Source organism: Buteo buteo, chromosome 18, assembly GCF_964188355.1.
Source record: "Buteo buteo chromosome 18, bButBut1.hap1.1, whole genome shotgun sequence".
Lineage (NCBI taxonomy): Eukaryota > Metazoa > Chordata > Aves > Accipitriformes > Accipitridae > Buteo > Buteo buteo.
The window spans coordinates 15,215,536-15,235,093 of NC_134188.1; the positions used below are offsets into that span (position 1 = coordinate 15,215,536).

A 19,558-nucleotide genomic window follows, 5' to 3' on the forward strand; every position below is an offset into this window, starting at 1 on the left:
ACATAGCAAGGTTTTCGTAGCAGGGGGGCTGCAGGGATGGCTTCTGTGAGAAGACACCAGGAACTGACCCCATGTCAGATGCAGACAGTTCCAGCTAGCTCCAAAATGGTCCTGCCACTGCCCAAAGTTGAGCCGGTCAGTGATGCTGGTGGCACCTCTGTGATAACATATTTAAGAAAGGGTAAGGAATGCTGCACAGCAGCTGGGAGACAGGAGTGAGAAGATGTGAGAGCCCCAGCCCTGCAGACCCTCAGGTCAGTGCAGAAGGAGGGGAGGAGATGCTCCAGGCGCCGGAGCAGAGATTCCCCTGCAGCCCGTGGGGAAGACCCTGGTGAGGCAGGCTGTCCCCCTGCAGCCCAGGGAGGTCCATGGTGGAGCAGATCTCCACCTGCAGCCCGGGGAGGACCCCACGCCGGAGCAGGTGGGTCCCCGAAGGAGGCTGGGACCCTGTGGGAAGCCCGCGATGGAGCAGGTTTGCTGGAAGGAGCTGTGGCCTGCATAAGCAGCTGTAGAAACATACCATTACCTCCCTCCCCCTGCATCTCCTAATACCCAAGCTTCACAAAATATTTTCAAAATCTGTATTTCTTCAGGTTGTGGTAGCATTCACTGAGAATCCTTACTGATTTTCCAGCTTGAATACTAAATGAAGATCAACTTGACTTACTGTTTGAATTAGCATTTGAAGACATACTGATCCTTCCCATAACGTGCTCATGAAATACATAGTGTATGCCTTTTTGTCAAGTATGAAAAACCAAACAGATGATGGTTGAACAGCTATTCAATATCGGATGCAAGTAGAACGCCATCAGCCATAAATATATATATATATGTATTAGATTTCACGAAGACATCTTTGCCACACAAGAAAGAAAACCTAACATTTCTTTATAGTTAAATCATAAATATTTATTTTATTTTTAGATTGATTTAAAAATAGTATCACCACACATTTGATAACAATCCTAATAATTAAGCTATTTAAAACTTATGTGACAAAAATGCTGGTTTACTTCATGGGACCAAATACTAAAAACAGAACTGAGACTATGCTGAACTAAATCACTCTAGTAGAGGCAGCTTTTTGGCTGCTGCTCTCATACTTGGAATGTCCAGCCCTTCTCTTCAAATCACTCTTTAATACACATTTCCTCTTTCTTCAACAAGGATTTCTTCATTTAGTAGTCACACCACCCAAAATTACCACACGCAGCTAAACTGCATTACTCAAAATTGAGTGGATGCTTCCTCAACTAATACTTGTTAGAATATGTGTATACAAAAGAAATCCCAATTTAGGAGTTAAATGGAGAATTACCATCACTACCAATATAAATCTAATAGACAAAAACATATAAACAGAGTGGCAAACTAAAAAGTGAAATAGTCTAATAAAGTCTGCATTGCTGGATGTCCCATTCAAAAAATAAAATATACCACAATGACAGTAAGAACTGAAGACAGCAGGCAGAAGACTGACTACATAAATCAAAACACTACTGTATATTTTCTCAAATTGCTCCAATGTAGCAATTATTTTCTGAGATTTTTCAGATGTTCTGATTATGTAGGCAGTGGAAAATATTCAACTACCTAAGCTTTGCATATTCAACTTTGGTACCCAAAGTTAGGAGGACTGTCTCACCAGGAAATTATATATACCCTATAAACATAGAAGTATTTCTCTAAGTCTGAACTTAATGGACATCAAGGAGATCTTTAGGGCACAACTACTGGACTGCTGCATCCAATTCAGAGATAGCAACACATATCCACAAATTCCTTTTTTAAAATTCCTTTCCCTTATCCACATGCCAGAATTAAGTGTGGTAATGTACATAAAATTACTTAGGAGGGACAATGCTCAAACGAAAATGCAAATTAAGATATTGTGAACTCAAGTCAGGTACAGGTTTTCAGTATTTTGCATGGGGTAAGGGCTACAAAAAAAGCCCAGTTAAACATATTTGCAATTAGGCAAGTAGTATCTTTTTGCACTTTACAGAAAATAGTCCTTGCTAATTATCAACCTGCCAAAAAATTACAGACAACATGAATTTGCCTTTTCTAGCTTTTTTTTTTTCCTGTTTCTAATTAATGGTAAAGATCCATCATTTTATATTTCATGCGTGTAGACTCACAATGGATAAACTGCGTTAGTCCACTGCCATGGCCATTTGAAACTTGAAGATGTTTCTTTCAGGTCAAAAAACAGGTTTTGAAGATGTGAGTATTCTATATCATTTAAGAACAAATTTCAAAATATACCTGGGCTCAATGTATGATGGCAACAGCCTTCCAGAAATTCAAGCTAGTATGTTACTATAACACATAAAGGCAATCATCCATCTACAGAGACTTCTCATAGGACAGCAGGTCAATTTTAAGATTCCTTGTCCTTTTTATTCCTTGGGACAGGGCCAGCACAGTTAAGGCTCACACCAGATCCAAGGATTAATTCTATGGAGGACAACCCCTCCCTCTAATAAGAAATGAAGTTTTCTAATCAGATTTGTCTGTGGAGGAGGTAAGTCTTCCTGAAGGGCTTATCCAAAATTTGGAAATACCTCTTACTTCCTTAGGGAGAGTTTAATAACAAAACATTACTTTCTTCTCCATGTGTAAGGCTTTTTTTTTTTTTTTAACTTGGTTTTCTCCAATATATACAAAGCACTGCGTACCTTGAGACAGAAACTTTTTTTCTCACTCTCACAGTAGCACACATAACACTAGCACAGAAAATACTTCATGCAGTAGGCGAAAAAGCTTAAGAGCAACAGATGTTATTTACATAACCTAAACTATATGAATGACAACAGATTTCACTGGCAAGATGGAGGCTATGTTCTTGCACCATCTCCACTGAACTTTACTAATTTTGAGAATTAGAGTGAGGATAGAGTATATGAAATGACAGAAACATCTCCTGGAAAAGGCAGAAAATGAAACAAACTTAAGCTAAGCTGATGGAATATCAGTAACTGGAAAAGTTACATGGAATGACAGTACATTTTTAGGGATGAAGAACCTGAGTGTGTGATATTAGTAACATGAAGTTATTTAACAGAACATGGGAAGGTATTTATAATTGCAGGAAAGGTTTACAAAGATTTTAACTGTTTTCAGCATCTAAAATTACGGCAGGTATTTAAGCTTGCCCTACTCCAAAATCATGCCAGTTCTAACATGACGTGGACTTATTACCTTACAAGCAGGTTTGAAACTGTATTGGTGGCAAAACCCATGGAAGTCAAGATTTACATTGAAAGAATCAAGATGAATTTTATGGGGTTTTCCAGGAGTATAATAATGTACCATTAAAGAGAAGGACGAGTATGTTGTTATAGTTCATGAGCACTTACAATAAGCATCCTAAAGTTAGGATAACACTTCAAGGTAATGCAGAAAAGCAGTGATGAACTCTGACAGAATATGTAATTTTTCCCTTTTATGGTAGGCGATACTGAGTTGATATCAGTTTAGAATGCTGGCAAAATACAGTCCAATGAAGAACTACAAAATTAACTACTCCAACTTAAGATCAACTACTTGATACTGCTGAAAGGTCAGTAGATTTTTACGCCATTAATTAAAAGTTTATGTGGCTTGGAGATTTGACTGTTCTACCATTTTCACCTTTTCTTTCCAGCATGCTAAGCAAAAAATACAGATACAATTTCTCAAGCTGCAGAAATTTCTCCAAAGCTGTAATGGTTAGTATGAAGTATTTTCAAGCTGTAATTAGAACAGTATTTCCAACAAAACAAACACTCCAACTTAGAGGGATTAAGGAAAAATTTATATGAAAAAGACTAGTCTATACTGTAAAAATCTAAATCCTGAATTAGAAGACCCACTTCAGAATAATACAGCATTTAAAATGAAACATGCCACTGTTTGCAGACCTAACATTAGCAGAGTAAAAATACTGCTAAATTAAATACCCAAAGTGGAGGGGAAGGGTGAATGGAGAAACCTTAAAATGAACCTCAAGGTGTAGTCCTAAATGTGCCTTAACAGTTCATTTGATCTCATAGCAAGCTATTCACAAATTCTTCTGAGACAGTAATTTGAAGTGACTGTTAGTCAACAGATTATGCAGAGGCAAACATGTTATGACTTTGAATAAAAAACCTTCCTACAAGTCTGAACAGACTACTTCCTCCCACAGGAGACAGCTTTTAATCCTCAACTTTTACTAGACTTGCCATTTAAGGAAAGATTCATTTACAGCTGTGGCTTTTGGCACAGACAGATGTTCAAAATAAACTATTACATGCACCAAACAGAATTCTAAATCAATTTTTTTCCCCTCTAGCAGCTACTCCTACAAACCTGTTAAGAAAGGGATCAGAACTATTTGTAGTCATTGTTCTCAGTTCCTGAGACATTCCAGGAGATGACACAGGATTTTGAGATCCACCGTCTTGTTCCATTGTTGGAAGCTGGCTACGGAGAGCCAATTCCTAGAACAGGAGGAGGGGGAGAAAGAAATATCATGTTAGGCATTTGAATACACTTTTCAGATAAATAAACACATGACATTATAGGTAATTGAGGCTTTTACTGTTTGCAGTTACAAGATTTCAATAAGTTTCTGAAGACAAAACAAGAACTTTTACTGGCTTCAATGACAATGAAAGTTCCACCAGTCAAGCCCAGTATTACAGAGACATCACTGTAAATATATTTATGGATATATATATCTGTATGTTTATATAAATCTTTTCTAGTTCACTTCAATATCCTTTTGCTAAGTCTATTCTTAAGATCAAAAAAAGAATTGTTAACACTATATGACCCCTAAGATATGTCTGTCTAGCTCTGCTGACTAGTACTTTTTTCCCATTTCTTTTAAGTTCTGATTTAGTCCCTGGTTTCCTTACCTTGCTTGTTTCATTCAGCAAAGTTTAAAGTCTTTCCCTACAAGTTCCCATTCACTCCTCCTGTTTGAGGCATGCATTTTGAAATTTCTAACTGATCAAATCAGTGATTTGTCCCACACATAAATCTTAAAGCTCTTCAAAGGAATTTCTTAGTAAAACTAAGACACTGCACTTCTGAAGTTATGAACCTAGACTGCATATATGTTTTTACACATCTGACTGTGCACCAACTTGAATCAATTCATCCATAAAGCTTGTCATTACTATTTAATGAAACTAAGTTTTAATATGCACAAAATTAAAGGTGGATGGAGATAAGCAGCATTTTACATAATTTCCAGTGCCCCCTCTCTCCCTTTTTAAATAGGTAATCCATGAGTTACACATGTAAAAAATAGAATAACTTTCTTCAAGCAGCTCTCCTAAAATATCATCAATAGCTCACCAAGTCTGTGCTTTGTTAATGTAGAGACTGGTAAAGAAATCTATTGACTATCTTGTTACCCTTATTAATTAGTAGTATGTGATTTCCAGGCTGTGCCTGGGAAGCTAATCTCAGGCAAAACCAATCTTGTCACTCTTGACAACACTCAATATTTCTCACTTGTAAAATAAGAAGCCTTCATCCATTCTAAATTAAGAGCCTAAGGACTACTGTAGACTTTTGATATATAAAAATAATCTTTCTCCAATTCTTCTTCAAAGTGATTTCTTTTTAAAAAAGTCTAAGGCTATTTTATTTTCCAGCAGATTGTGCCAAATATTGAATGCTTCCCTACACCTTTTTTTTTTTTCCCCCCTTTGCTAATCTGCATATGCTTCAATCCCATTCCTGTGGATTATTATTCTACATATTCCTTTAATATCAAGTTTCATGTTCGTACTAGTTTTTCTCACTCCAGCTGATTACACCTTTGCAGAAAGTGTACAAACATACCCCTGGTTTTTGTGTTCATCACACCCAATTGCCTACTCCAAGTAAATCCAGTCCTCTGCTCACCATCACTTACTTGGCCACTGTTCTAATAAACAGTAATAATACTCCTCCTCATTTTCAGATCACAGGATGGTAGGCACCTTTTAATCATTTCTATAGGCTTATCCATCTGATTTTCATTTGCTTATGTAATAAAACCAAGTGCAAAGACTATATTATAAGGTCTTACAGCTAAGATATTATAAGGTCTTAGCTAAGTTTACAAAATTCTATCAGTCACATCAGCCTTGATACAAGAAGGTTGATATACAAGTGGACTCAATCCATTTAGGAAAACAACAACAACAAAATGTTCTTTCCTGGAATGCTTCCCAAATGGTGATCTGAGGAAGGTAGAAGGCCTTAGAGCAGCCATCCCAGAGATGGCTCAAGAACTGCTCAATCACACCACAATCTTTATGCCATTCCTCTGGAGACTAGTATTCTTCCCAATGTCACCTGAGCCTTCCCATCTCTGAGAAACTGCCTTCCTGTGGTAGCTACTTTTAAATATTTCTATCTTGCTAGCTGTCCAATGAAAGAGGAAGGAAGGAAAAAAAAAAACCCACCCAACTTGATTTTGCACCACTACTTCTGGAACGTTTTCAGCCTTGGGTTCATACCTGGAATACAGTACACCTTTCTTCACTCTGATAGCAGAGCTGTCAATCAGGGAGTGCTCTGCTCTTACGTACCTACAACTGCCTCGCTGTGGCAAGAATGCTCTGTCCTTTTCCCCTTCCCTCTTGCTTTGATCTGTGCGTTGTGTTTTTATTTCCTTGGGCTGCAGTCCCTGACTAGGATGAAGAAGTGGGGCCAAAAGTGCCAGTAGCCTGCGGAAGGAGCTTAATCACACACCAGTGCCCCAAAGAGTGATGACAAAGCAAAATCAACACAGAGTCATTTCTCTATGTAAAGCACTAAAGTGACATAGTATCTCATTGTGTGATAGGCCTGGTCTTTCCAATCAGCACTGCCTCTTGATGCAATAGTTTTTAAAACAAAAAGGGGCAAGGAAGGAGAGAGAAGAGAAATCCATGCAGGTCCCCTTTTCAAGAGTTACTGACACCAGGAAAGAAAACATGCACAAATTTCTCTTCTGTACCTTACGAAAAAAAGTCATTACAAAGGAATAAGCAATTTGGAAAAATGGGAAAGTTACCTTCGCATTTTCTAAATCCTTAGAGGGTAGGAGAGATTGAAGTTTCGTCAATATATAAACTTAAATAGTACGGTAAAAACAAATGTAGCTCAGATACTAGCCAGCTAAAAAAGAAAAATCACATTTCACTGAAGGCCCACTAAAAAGAGATGTATTAAACCAGGAGAGAGAACTGTATTTTGCTTATTCTTTGGCACATACAACATAGTAAAATAAGGCTTTTTAATATTAGTACTACTTTTATCCTTGTTTCAACAACATTGCTAAAAGTGCAAAACTACAACTATTTTTAACTATTTGTAAGTAGCATTACTGCTACTTTTTCAGGAGGCAGAACTACAGCGCTTCCGCCTAGAAAGAATGTTATTCCATTACTCATTCCAGTAATAAATTTCTATCTGGGGAGTCTGAAAGAGAAAGGAATTACCAAAAAAGACGAGCTCTTCAGAAACAAATACAGAGCAATTTTTAATCATTCCATAAGATAAGCAAAGTTTTCTACAAGCCCTGAAGAGTGTATTAAGACTATTTTTCCTAAAAGGTGCATGTAATGGAAGCTAAAGTTGTGTTGCTTGGAGAATGGTCTTTTCATTTCTTCTTCCTTATAAAACTGATTTTCAATAAAAAAGTTATGCCTTTCCTATACTTAAAAAAAACCTATGGGAGTGTACAAGCCTCTCCCAGCTCCAAACAGAGCAATGTGAACTCTAGGCTTTTAGTTCATGCTTTAAAATATATCCTTTATTAGAAGTACTTAAAGTCTGGAGGCAAAAATAAAACCATGACAAAATCCTGGCTTAGATTTCTATAACTTGATCTCATCCTCTTTTTTGTAAGTATGTCAAACTTTTTTTTAAGTACGTCTGGGAAAATAAAAGCTTAGCATTCCTATTGTTAACACAAAAGCTGAATTTTGGTTATTACATAAAGACCAAAATGATCTCTCATCTCCTTAAGCAAAGTAGTTTTAAAAATAAGGTCAGCATCGTGTAATTTATCTGGTTGACCTTATAAATTTTTTTAAAATAATTGCATACAGATTAAGTTTTACATGAAGTTCCAGGTCATTCACACCATGTCCAAATTAACTTTATAAAATTACTCTTTTCAGCGCATTTTTATCTTCATCGTGCTTTTGAGGAAAGGTAAAAGACTCCCTTGTGCAACTCACGTATCATATGCTTACTGTATTAAACATATGATATGCTACTCAACTTGAATTGATATATCCTTATAATTGAGGGTTTTTTGGTAAATTTACTTTAAAAGGTCCAATTGTAACATTTCTGCCCCGAAACACTGCTCAACTATCAAATGATCCACAGGCTTCATTCAGCCAGGGTGGGAGAGAAGTGTTAGGGGAAAGAGAAGACCACAACACTTATGGGCAGACTTACAGCACCAGTTATTTCTTCAGACGAAGTATTTATATTCTTGTTCGAGGGCCACAAAGTTACAGTATATGTACAAAAGACTCAGGGAAAACACATGGACAGATGAAGACGAGTTCAGCAATGAGGAATTATGCAATTAGTGAAGAGTAAAGGGGAAGAATAAATCATTCAGTGTTGCAATCATAAAAACCAACAAAATTAATTTAAGAGGTGATACTGATAGAGTGATAATTAATTGTATTGTATACACTTGCCAAAAAACTCGATGCTACGCAGAGCATTGCAAGTGCAGATAAGGCAGCATAAATTTGAGTAGACATTTGTAAATAAAGTCTGGCTTCTTATCTGGTTTTGCAGTCCTTTGCTGTGCCACTGCTTCATACTCCTCTTGCTGTCTCTCTGCCCACGGCTTCAGTACTGCAACTGCCCAGCCGAGGTGTCTCAGAGCACCAGTAAGGCAGGTACGTGTCAGCAGGAGTCAGCAATCGTGAAGGCCACGCAGAGCTGGATGGCCTCCCTCTACCGATTTTTGTTTGCTTCTAGCAAAAGCTGTTATTCACGGCCATCTTGTACTCAGGTCAACATGACTCATATCTTCTGCTGACCAATTGCTTTAGCAGTTGCTTTAGCAATTGGTACTTCTGTGATTAGGTTTTGCAACTGCAAACAGCACCAGTGACTCCAGGAAATCCATTGCAGTGAGCTACAACTCCTGTACAGACACAAAATGTGTCCTGAAGCAATTAGGGGCATAAAAAACAATGGCAACGAACGCAGATTTGATTTACTCTACAGACTTTTAGACTGGGTATTTATCCATAAAGATCTAAATTCACAAGCAATCAACAAAATTATTTTGTTAAATGCTGTGAGTGGAATCAGAGCTTCTGAATTTTCAAGTTACTCATATCTTTCCTACTGTGTAACTTCTAGCTACCAATGCTCAGCATTTCCCACTTAAGCCAACAGAGCGTGAAACACAAATTCTACAGCTCTTGCCACACAAACACGTTTCACTTACTTCTATGGTTTTCAATAAGGAATGAAGCTATACTATTTCGGAAGCTGAAGAACATTTAAAGCACTTCGTTTCCAAGATGGCTGAACAACAGCAATGTTGCTGTTGCAGTAAAACTAGCTGAATTCCACTTTTTGTATGTTTTGATGGCAGCCAACATACCCTTACCCCCCAAATCCAGCCACACAGGACTCCCTTTCAGTAATGCTTGCCTATTTATGTCCAATCATGCTTGCATTTTCTAGACAGTCTTTAAAGTAGTACCTTAGTGTACTGCTCACCAGAAATACCAAAGACTTAAATAATAATTAGGTCAAGGAACATCTCCATAATTTCTAGAGGACATCCAACTCCAAGCTGAAATTGCCAATGCTTTACAAAACTTTCTGTTTTATTTAATCGTGTTTAGAAGAAGCAGAGTTTGTTAGTCAGGACCAAGGAAGATGTGTGCTTTGATCTCTTAATCACTGTGGGTCACAATCCAGGGGCAATTCCAAAGTGACTTTTTACTTATCATTACAGGCAGCATGTTCTTACCCCTCCCTTCAGCTGGAACTAGCATTTGCACAGCCATACACTAAGACAAGTCAAAAAAACAACCTAGCTGAAAAATAATTTTTCTGATAGATCAGGTGTCTGATCCGTCTTGCAGTGTAGCCACACCAATGCTTCAGCTACTAGATTATGAAAAAACAATGTTAGACATATCCTGTTCTGCTGCCTTATTATTAAGGCAATCTCTGGCAGACAGCTGAGTTTAATGTCTTAAAACTGCTGCAGTTCAGTTTGCCAGATCATGTCTATCAGACCTCTCAGTTAGAAGTCATTTTATTAAGAAGAAAGTATTTTGCTTAAAAAATACCACATAACTCCTCAGCTGGAGTCTTCAGCCCCAGTTTAGGATGGCTCTAGACAGCTGGTTAAGCCTTCTCCTGAATTAATTTCTAAAGTCATGGCACTGCATAGGTGTGCTGCCTTACCTGTAAGCCTCATGGTACTCCACAACAAAGCTCTGTGCAACTGATGCAGAGTAAATGACAGGTACATGACAGATTATCTGAACTAACCTTTAGCTACTTAAAATACAAGCGCCTTCCTAGAAACAGATACCTACTTAAATAGAGGCAATATGCTAAAATTTGTTATTACATGCTGAATTTACTACCATAAACTAAAGTCAGTTCATTAATTACAAAGATTTTTGGAAGGTAGTCCAGTGAATAACAATGGTTTGTTACCTAATGAAGTAAAATATTCCTGCTAACAATAACGTAACAACAGTTCAAAGAAAACTGAGATAAATGCATACAAAATTGATTTCTGTCACTTGGAATCTTCAAGTTACAATGTGGTACATGCTGCTCAGCTCCCTTATCTGCATGACAGTTTTTCAGTAATATTTTGTTATTGGTTTTGAAGAGTAAGAATTTAGTAGCAATTTCTGTTCATTGTGTAAAAGAAAAATCTAACAGAAAACTTAAACCACAAGGAACAAAGCAAAACTTAGTACTAGAGCTATCAAGTGAGTAAAACACAACAAAAGGACAAATATAATACCTGAAATTTCTCATTTTAGTGGAAGTAAATATTGTTTGTGACTACTGATTAAAAAAAGTTCAATCAGAAGCAAAAATTTTAAATGGGAAAAAAACTTTGTTCAAAAGTATCTTGTTCTTCACTGTATCTTAGCTAGCCCTCCTCAAAACTTTTCATATAATGGATCTCTTCAGAATAAGACATATCACAGACCATTTTCTCTACCAAATAGCAAGCAATAAGGCAAATTAAAACCAAGGGACACAATACAGCTATGAATTTGCTGCAAGTATCTTTTAATTTTCTTCCTGTACCTTGTAAATGTACTTTTAAAAAATGTTTCCGTATATCAGTGATCGTATCTTCACTGGTCAAAAAAGCCATGTTCAAAGACTAAATGGCTGGCTTCAGTACCTTATCTCTGTTTAAAAAACAAACAAACAAACCTCCCCTCCCAAAACAACCAACCAACAAAAACCCAACTAAAACCCAACATCAAGCCCTCCCCGCCAACACAAATACCCTTGACAAAACCAGGACAAGTCATTTATGTTGTTAATCTAGGTGGGCTTTAGATAACACATGAGGAACGGGAAACGAGAAATTCAAGGGACAGCAGTGTTTGGGATTCACTAAGAAACTAAAATATCTATTGCCCATGATTTCTACCAAGACTTGAAAACAAGTATATCTTGTTATTTAAAGACATATCACAGGGAAGAGAAAAACAAACCAAAATGTAAGTCCTCAGTAAAATTTCCATCTTCACTAACAGCATGGAAGTTCAAGAGTACAGAATTCAAGACAGTACTTGTTTTTAATGATGTCTTCCTTACTTTCTAGAAAATGTCACAAATCTGACAGTAACACAGCTTTGTATCGGTGTACATGCAAAGTGACTGAAAAAAAATCTTTTACTGAAAAATAGTAATAGTGTCTTAAGAAATAACTACTGTCCTGGAACACTGGAAATCTTCCCAACTAAGCTGATGAAAGGTGTCAAACACCAATTAAGATGAACTTTTAAAAAAACCAGAATCATAGGAAACTAAAATAATATTCCAAACCCAGTAACTATTCAATACTGTAAGTGCTTATATTTTACGCAGTAAGAGCAAAGATGAAAGAAAAAAAAAGAAGACACAAAACCAAGTGATTCAGCAAACAGTGACAGACTGGCCATATGTCTTTGCAGATTCTTCACTGAGTAGGGGAATTTCCAGAATGTCACTCAAAAGTTTATAAGAAGTAAGTCCGGGGCAACAGAACAGAGAGCATGAGAGGTACTTCATAAAATATAAGGCACAAAAGAATGGAGACAATTAACAGAAAGCACATTCCAGGTATGCAGGACTACCAAGAAAGCAGCACAGGGATAACAGAAAGGTAAGTTGGAGAGCACAACTGAGCAAAGTAGCAAGGAAGCAGGGCTGTATCTGGTTCTCAGACAGGGATCTCCATGCAGTGCTAGAAACAAGCAGCAGATACGGAATGAGTGAGCACATAGAGAGGAACCTATCACATAAACAGCTGTGTAGTATGCTGGTCTTACTAGCAAATACCCTAATACTAGCGGCAGACAAATAAGAAATCTTCCAAGTCTTAGCACAAGAAAGTAGTCTGCACAACATCCAAGAATAATGCCATCAGTACCTCAACATTATTTGCCTCTATTTCTTTCCATCATATACTGGAAGGCAAGAAATCTGTTACCTAACATCTAGCGAATTTTATGATTTATACAAAAGTTGACTTGTCATTTACTTTAGGTGAGACACTGTTCACAGCCGGATGCTAATTGCAGGAAAATGGAAGGAGAGCTACTGGGGATGGAGAGAAAGTCAAGTTACTCAATCTCTTAACTAAGACAGGTAGGCATCTAAGGTGTTCACACATAAATGATGATGAGCCTAAGTAACTGGACAGATGGTTGGTGTTTTCAAATTCCTAGGATGTATCAATAGCTCTTGTTTATACACAGTAAATATGGAAGTTGTAATTTTTGCTTCAAATACCTTCAACTTCGACATTTTTAGAATTATAATAAAACACACCCTCATTCAAACAAGAAGAGTCTTTTACAGTACTTGCCACAAAAGATGGGGCTGAGCAATTGCTTAATCTTTCCAGGAGGTATTTCAGTGCTAATGCTTCCATACATAACACTTTGAGTGTTAGTGTCACCACAGCATACTACAGTATCATGGCAGAGAGATAAAAACTGGCAAGAATACAATGTTCACTCAGTACCAAAAATCCTGAACAAAGATATCAATACAACATTGGCACTGTATCCAGGTTACACGGACAAAAATGTCAAGAAGGAAGAGGAGGTTGGGCTGGATGCAGGATGTTGGACTAGATGACCTCCACCAGTCCTTTCCAACCTATTTGATTCTGTGATTAAGAAAAGCTCAGAGATCCAGTTAAAAGTTAAGGAATACTTCTCAGGTTTTTTAATCCATAAAAAAGAGATAATTCATTAGAGGTGAGCTTCAAGAATGCTGGTGTCATATAATTTCTTTACAAATGGAAGACCTTGGCAATCCCTCTCTAAAATAGACTTAGTCTTCCCAGAATTAAGAGCACTGAACATATCAAGATTTTATTTTCAGTATTTCTTAAAAGAACATCTAAAATTTAGCAAGAGAAGCTATTATTCTTCCCCCAAGCACAGCTTTATCATCATGAAAGCAGATAATCCCTCTAAATTTCATTAATTTTATTCACAAAGGAAAGAAAGGATCTGTCAAAAAGAAAAAGTTGACTGAAGAAATGTTCATTCTTTCTATAGATTTTTCACAGATTCACAAGCTTGGCTATGACCTGACAGGATGTACAGATTGGGACTTCAATAGCAGCATCATTGGAGAAGGCAGACAACATTTGCCTCTACAGTACAAGGCCTCAAGAAGCACTTAGAGAACAATTTCCATAAGCAGTTCTCTAAGCACCTTCTTCCATATGTGGTTGCTCACTACATTATTGAAGTGACACATGAAAACACAAAAAATACATTTAGATCATACGACATGAATAATCTAGTATTATAGAACTTTTAAGTTTACACGATTGCCTACTTTTCTATCTACCAGATCACTCAAACACAGCTTGAGTCATTAGCAAATGCAGACTAATAAAACTGATCTCAGGCAGGTGAGTATACAAGTGAGCCTGGTATGAAGCCACTTTACAGGTAACTGGAATCCTGATTTTTGCATAAAACCTTTCATCAGTTCCCATCCCAAACAAAGCAGAGTGACCACTACATATAAGTTTAATTAACTATCAATAAGGTCCCTGTGAGTTTTTGCAGCTTTTTAGTGTTTTAAGCCACGATTTCAAGAGGTTCCAAAAATCTGATCTTATGAAGTACGAAACTGATCCCCAAGTTCTCCACATGCTGCATACTTCTGAGTTGGCAACAGGAAGAGGTTACTGTAGAAGAGTGAACAATTGTATGACAGGGCTTCAGCCATACAAGAAAACATAGAATACACTTTTGGCATTCAGTTAAGAAAAACACGCCTTCTGAATGACCTAATGGTGGCAGAAGATAAGGTGTTTCTAACTGGTGTGGAGGAATGTGCTTCTCTGTTTATTCCCTTGTATAACAGCAATTCTTAAGGAGTTTTTTTCTCGTCCATAATAGGATCTAATATTGATCAACGAGATCATTATGTGGTTAATGCTCTGTAAATGAATCAGATGGTTACATCTCAATTAGAATGCTTCAGTTCTAGAGCTGCACTGATACTGCCAAACAAAAAAGTATTTTTTCCAGGGTGTCAGTATTATTTCTAAGGTCTAAGGTCCTTATTTTGAAGATGATCTTCTCAGGAGAACTAGTAACATACAAATTTTGTGGTACTCTTCAGAATGCAATAGGACACCAGTACTCATGGCTTCCAAACACAGGATGCTTTCTTTTATTCTGTTTTTCTTGCCTAGTGTGTAGAGTGTTTTTTCTTAGAAAAACAAAGTACAATACAAGCCAATATAAACATTGTCCTAAGAACTGGTAGATTAAGAATACTGTTAGCAATAGCAAGCAAGAAGCTCTCTGAATATATCCATAAATCCACCCTTTCAGATATTCATTCCATATTCAACTTCTTAAGAGCCTAAAAGAAGTCTGCATTAAACTGTTTATTATGATTCACATTTTGACCAATTTTCTTTTAGTATGACCTTGGGAGGCTTTTCAGAATTGTTTTTTCCTATACAGAAAATGTATCTGTGCAGGAGCCTGTTAAATGTCAAAATGGAATAATTACATATTATTTCCCCATAGCAATTATTTTGTTATTCTAGTCTATTAAATAATTCTGTTACACTGTACATGCTTAAAAATCATAAATATTTCAAGTGACTTTTTATTAACTGATTACAGATATCCTTCTTTAAGATCATACCTGTTTAAACAAACTGATAAGAACATTCATATGAACAGTACTTAAAAGTCGCAAACTACTACCTTAGATATAATAGGAGGTTTGCTTTAAATACACATCTTGATGACATCAGGACTGGAACAGCAGTATCCTCAAGAATGCTAAACAAGAAGGTTGTTTTCAATGCAGAAAAATGTGCAATGAATTCATCATTTGCTTTTAAATACTGATATAAAGTTGTGGTAATGCAGCACTCTTAAAAACAACGTTAGGGTCGTGACCAGAGAAGTGGTTCAAAAATGTGTATGGCAGAGCTTGTTTTGTTTGTTTTTCTTTTTCAGAATGCCTTCATGTAGCAAAAAGTTCCCCTGCTAGCCTAATTTAATGCTTTCATTTTTCTAATTATGCTGAAACATCAGTTAAGAGCCTACCTGATGTTTTGGAGAATTTGCTGTGCTGGGATTGATATTCCGCAATGCCTAAGAGTAAAAATAAGATGGATAAAAATTACTTTAGCTGCATGGTTTGCCTATGCAGGCTGTCTTATAAACACCATCTTGTAGTATCAAGCCCCCAAGACAGGCCAGATGAGACAGGATAAGGGAGTTAAGAAACTATGAAAATCACGACACAGTGAAACAAAACTGACAGATTTACCAAGGATGCGTATTTGACAGGTAAGCTTAACAACCAGGGAGAACAACGTGAAGGGAACTGGCTGTCACCTGGTCCAAAGTTAGTCAGGTTCTTAATGACAACTGAGGAAGAAGACAATTAGAAGCCCTATCTAGAAGCATGGTAGCACAGGGTAAAATGTTTGTTGGTGGATTAATTGCAAAGCAGGAACAGCAGAAGCCCAGGTGCTTAAGCGGAGAGAAAGTCCTGATGTCACCTTTGCAATGTATTCTTACCTAGAGTGCTATAAAAAGTAACGGCTGTAATGATGACCCATCTTACACCAAGAGATGCTGAAGATTCCTACAAAACAGGCCTTGACTACAAAGGGGATAATGGGAGTCAGATTCCAGGACAGAATACTGCAGGTGATGAAGAAAGAGAAAAGCTGTCTTTGAGGACATTAAGATATTATCCTCTCCTCATACAAGGCCCATCACCCAAAGTGAAAAGGTAACAGGGTAAGATTTTAGAAGGTTTTCCTCAAAGAAAAGATTAGTGCTTTCTCTGGCAGTGTCAAAAAACCAAAGAATATCCTAAGTACGTAGCACAGATGATAGTAACTCTTAAAACATTCAGATGGAAAAATCAAAGCAGAAGGCTTAGAGTCAAAAGGAAGTCAAGCCCAAATTCAAAATCCAGAGATTCCAATGTCCAGTCCTACACTTTAACATTTGCTACAGCTATATTCATATAGTAGAAAAATACTGAAAGGAATAGTTTGCAGCCTAGTTATGAAGTTTGAAATTCTTAAGCATATGAAAACCACAGATTCAAAATGCAGCACAAGTGATTCAGTTGCTCCATGCTCCACTCCACCGTTTAACAGATAAGATTTTAGCAACAAGGTGTCTCCTCAATATATCTTCTATAAACTTTAAAAGTACTTTGAAATCCTACAGACTGTAACAGGTTCTAAAAGTGAAAGACCTTCCTCCACTTAAAAGTGAGAACTAAAGCAGCTGTGGGAACCAACTTCTTGCCTTTTTGCATGACTCAGAACTCAATGAATATGAAATACATTCTCAAGAGACATATCCAATCAGATCAACAGTCCATGATGTCACCCTAATAGTGAAGAAGCCTGTTCTCAGAGAGTTTTGTTAGAGAGAAGAATGAGGGAGGAAAGTAAAATCCTTCAGTCTGGTAAGTCAGATGCTTTCACTACCAAGCTGATATCAGTAGCAGAATGAATGCAGACCTTTTTAGACCTCAAAGATTTTTGTACAGTCACTGGTCTTTAAGACTCACTGAAACAACAATTTACCCAAAACAAAACATAACATACAAAAGAAATAGTGGAAGTAGGTGTCTAACCTGTGGCCTCACCTGCCGAAGCAGTTCTTGATGCTTCAGTCTCAGCCTTTCCTTCTCCATCTGTAGCTGCTGAAGTCTCATCTGTTGTTGCTGATTGGAGCTACTTCCACCCATCACACTGCCTTGGGGACTCTGAGGAGCCAGAGGGGGTGGCTGCTTCACTGGAGCACTTTGGCTGATTCGCTGATTCATGGCTAAGGAACCAAAACAATAAACATTGAAAAATGAAATTCAAACAAATACATGCAAGGCAAGTATTATCCTTAGAAGGCATACATTAAAAACTTTATAAAATTACAAGCCATGACAGTACAAAACATGCAGCTACACTGATGTTCAGACTGTGAAATGTATGCGCACATGTTATTCCTGTGAAATCAATGCAACGGTCTCATGTTTAAGAGTACATACTTGTTCTAAAAGCTTCTGAAAACAGTTAAATGTATAAGTTGGTGAAAAATTCAAAAGTGGTAGTAAAATATTTCAAGTTTAATTAGAAGGATCACTCTTCTTCCTAATAAACTATTCTCAATTTAGACACAACACAAAATCACTTTTCTTATTCATGTGAAATCTTAGAGTCATTAAACTTGAGAACACATAGAATGACAAAACAGATCATCTCACTTACTTCAAACTACATTTGGTTAAAGGTTACCATTCTTCCCAATGTGGTACAGGTCATGCTACTACCATTCACACCCTTGTCACATCAAGTTTGGAGTGTTACAGACTCCATTTAGGGCATCTTGACATGCAAAATTAGAGCTGGTACATAAATGGCAGATGAATTACACAGCCAAAAATACTGCCATCAACATAGGAAACATTTTGCTAGCGCTTCATTTTCTTTTACCCCACAGAAGTACGTGATTTATCTTTTCTGGGGTGTGGAGAAGGAAAAGTGTTGTTTTGTATGCCTAATGCACAATGAGAACCCATCTGCCCTTCCCCATAAAAGAAAGACCTAAGACAATTTTATTTTATAAAATAATGCATGACTGGGATGCATCTACTTGACAGGCCTGATTTTTCCCCCACACAAGGCCAATATGGTTAGTCAACAGAGGCACTGGAGTTCCCATAGCGAAACAGAGGGCTGGGAAAGGCTGAATGTATTACAAGGACACTATTTTCAGGGGCTTTCAGTTTCGGAATTAGTTCTCCATCTTCTTGCATGGAACAGCCTGAGTCTGTCAATATTCACAATATACTACAGAATATATTTGCTGAAGCAGTGACGGGAGAGTGGTAGGGATTTTTTTTTTTTTTTTTTTTCTGGGAATGAGGATTATGGTTTATGGGAACTAAGAAAAAAAAGGGAGTGAGCTTCTTTTACGATGACAGGCCGATTTGGTGCAAAGAAAACCATCTGTTGTATTAATCTGAATTAACGTTTTCATCATATATAGAGGATTCCTGGAACACTAACACTTCTAACTATCATAAGAAAGGAGAATTATCTCATAAAGAATCTGTATTATCTTTTCTCTGAAAAGCCCTTCAGTCTCCACTGTCTTTTCAGTGTTCAACTTAAGGTACAGTAGTGCTTTTCTTCTGTTACAAGAAAGCCTAAATTTATTTATCTCACAATAGCAGTAAAAATGGCTGTTGCTTCACAGCTTTCCTCCCTTTTCCCCTTGCCACAGCTCATCTTTCCATTGAGAGGTAACATATGAAGAAGAAATGCCATATGCTCACTGGAATGAGAACAGAAAAGAAAAAAAAAAGTAAAAAACAGTTACAGACTCAACTCTCTAGTCTATCTACCCTTTCAACTATTCCATAGGTCCAGCACAGAGTCAATAGTCTAAAGGACAGGTGGGTCACATTTTCATGAGACAAGTCAAAATAAAATGAAGTGTCAAATAGTTTGAAGTAATTTGAAATAATCTTTTATGCAGTTACTTGTGAGAGCACTTCATACATGTGATCACAAATAAAGTGAAACTTCCTGTAAAGGTAAGTGAACAGGTGAAATAGGAATAGAAACTGAATCCCAGTACTAAGTAGAAACAACAGAGTGAATACAAAGGGCTAGAGGTTCAACTCCAAACTCCAAGTCCCATCCTGATGCAGTGGGGAAAAAAAAATAGTGGGAAGATGACATTGCTGTGGATTAAAGCTTAAAATCAAGCAGGTGATCTTACGAGGCATCCAGCACCACTTCACCATCAAAACTAAACTTCAGGAAGAA

The 19,558-nt window shown here is 37.1% G+C and overlaps 1 protein-coding gene across 8 annotated transcripts in view; it reads right to left on the reverse strand.

Annotated features, from left to right (window-relative positions):
• The window catches only part of YAP1 (Yes1 associated transcriptional regulator), a 96,724-nt gene that overhangs the window by 5,540 nt on the left and 71,626 nt on the right, over nt 1-19,558 (reverse strand). For 2 of the 8 annotated variants that reach the window (XM_075050040.1, XM_075050036.1), the window contains 3 exons: nt 17,362-17,555; nt 15,801-15,848; nt 4,339-4,469 (listed from right to left, as the gene is read on the reverse strand). In XM_075050040.1, the coding sequence (XP_074906141.1) occupies nt 4,339-4,469; nt 15,801-15,848; nt 17,362-17,555 (373 nt within the window). The remainder of the gene's footprint in view (nt 1-4,338; nt 4,470-15,800; nt 15,849-17,361; nt 17,556-19,558) is intronic. The other 6 variants (XM_075050041.1, XM_075050037.1, XM_075050042.1 and 3 more) reach the window with 3 other exon arrangements.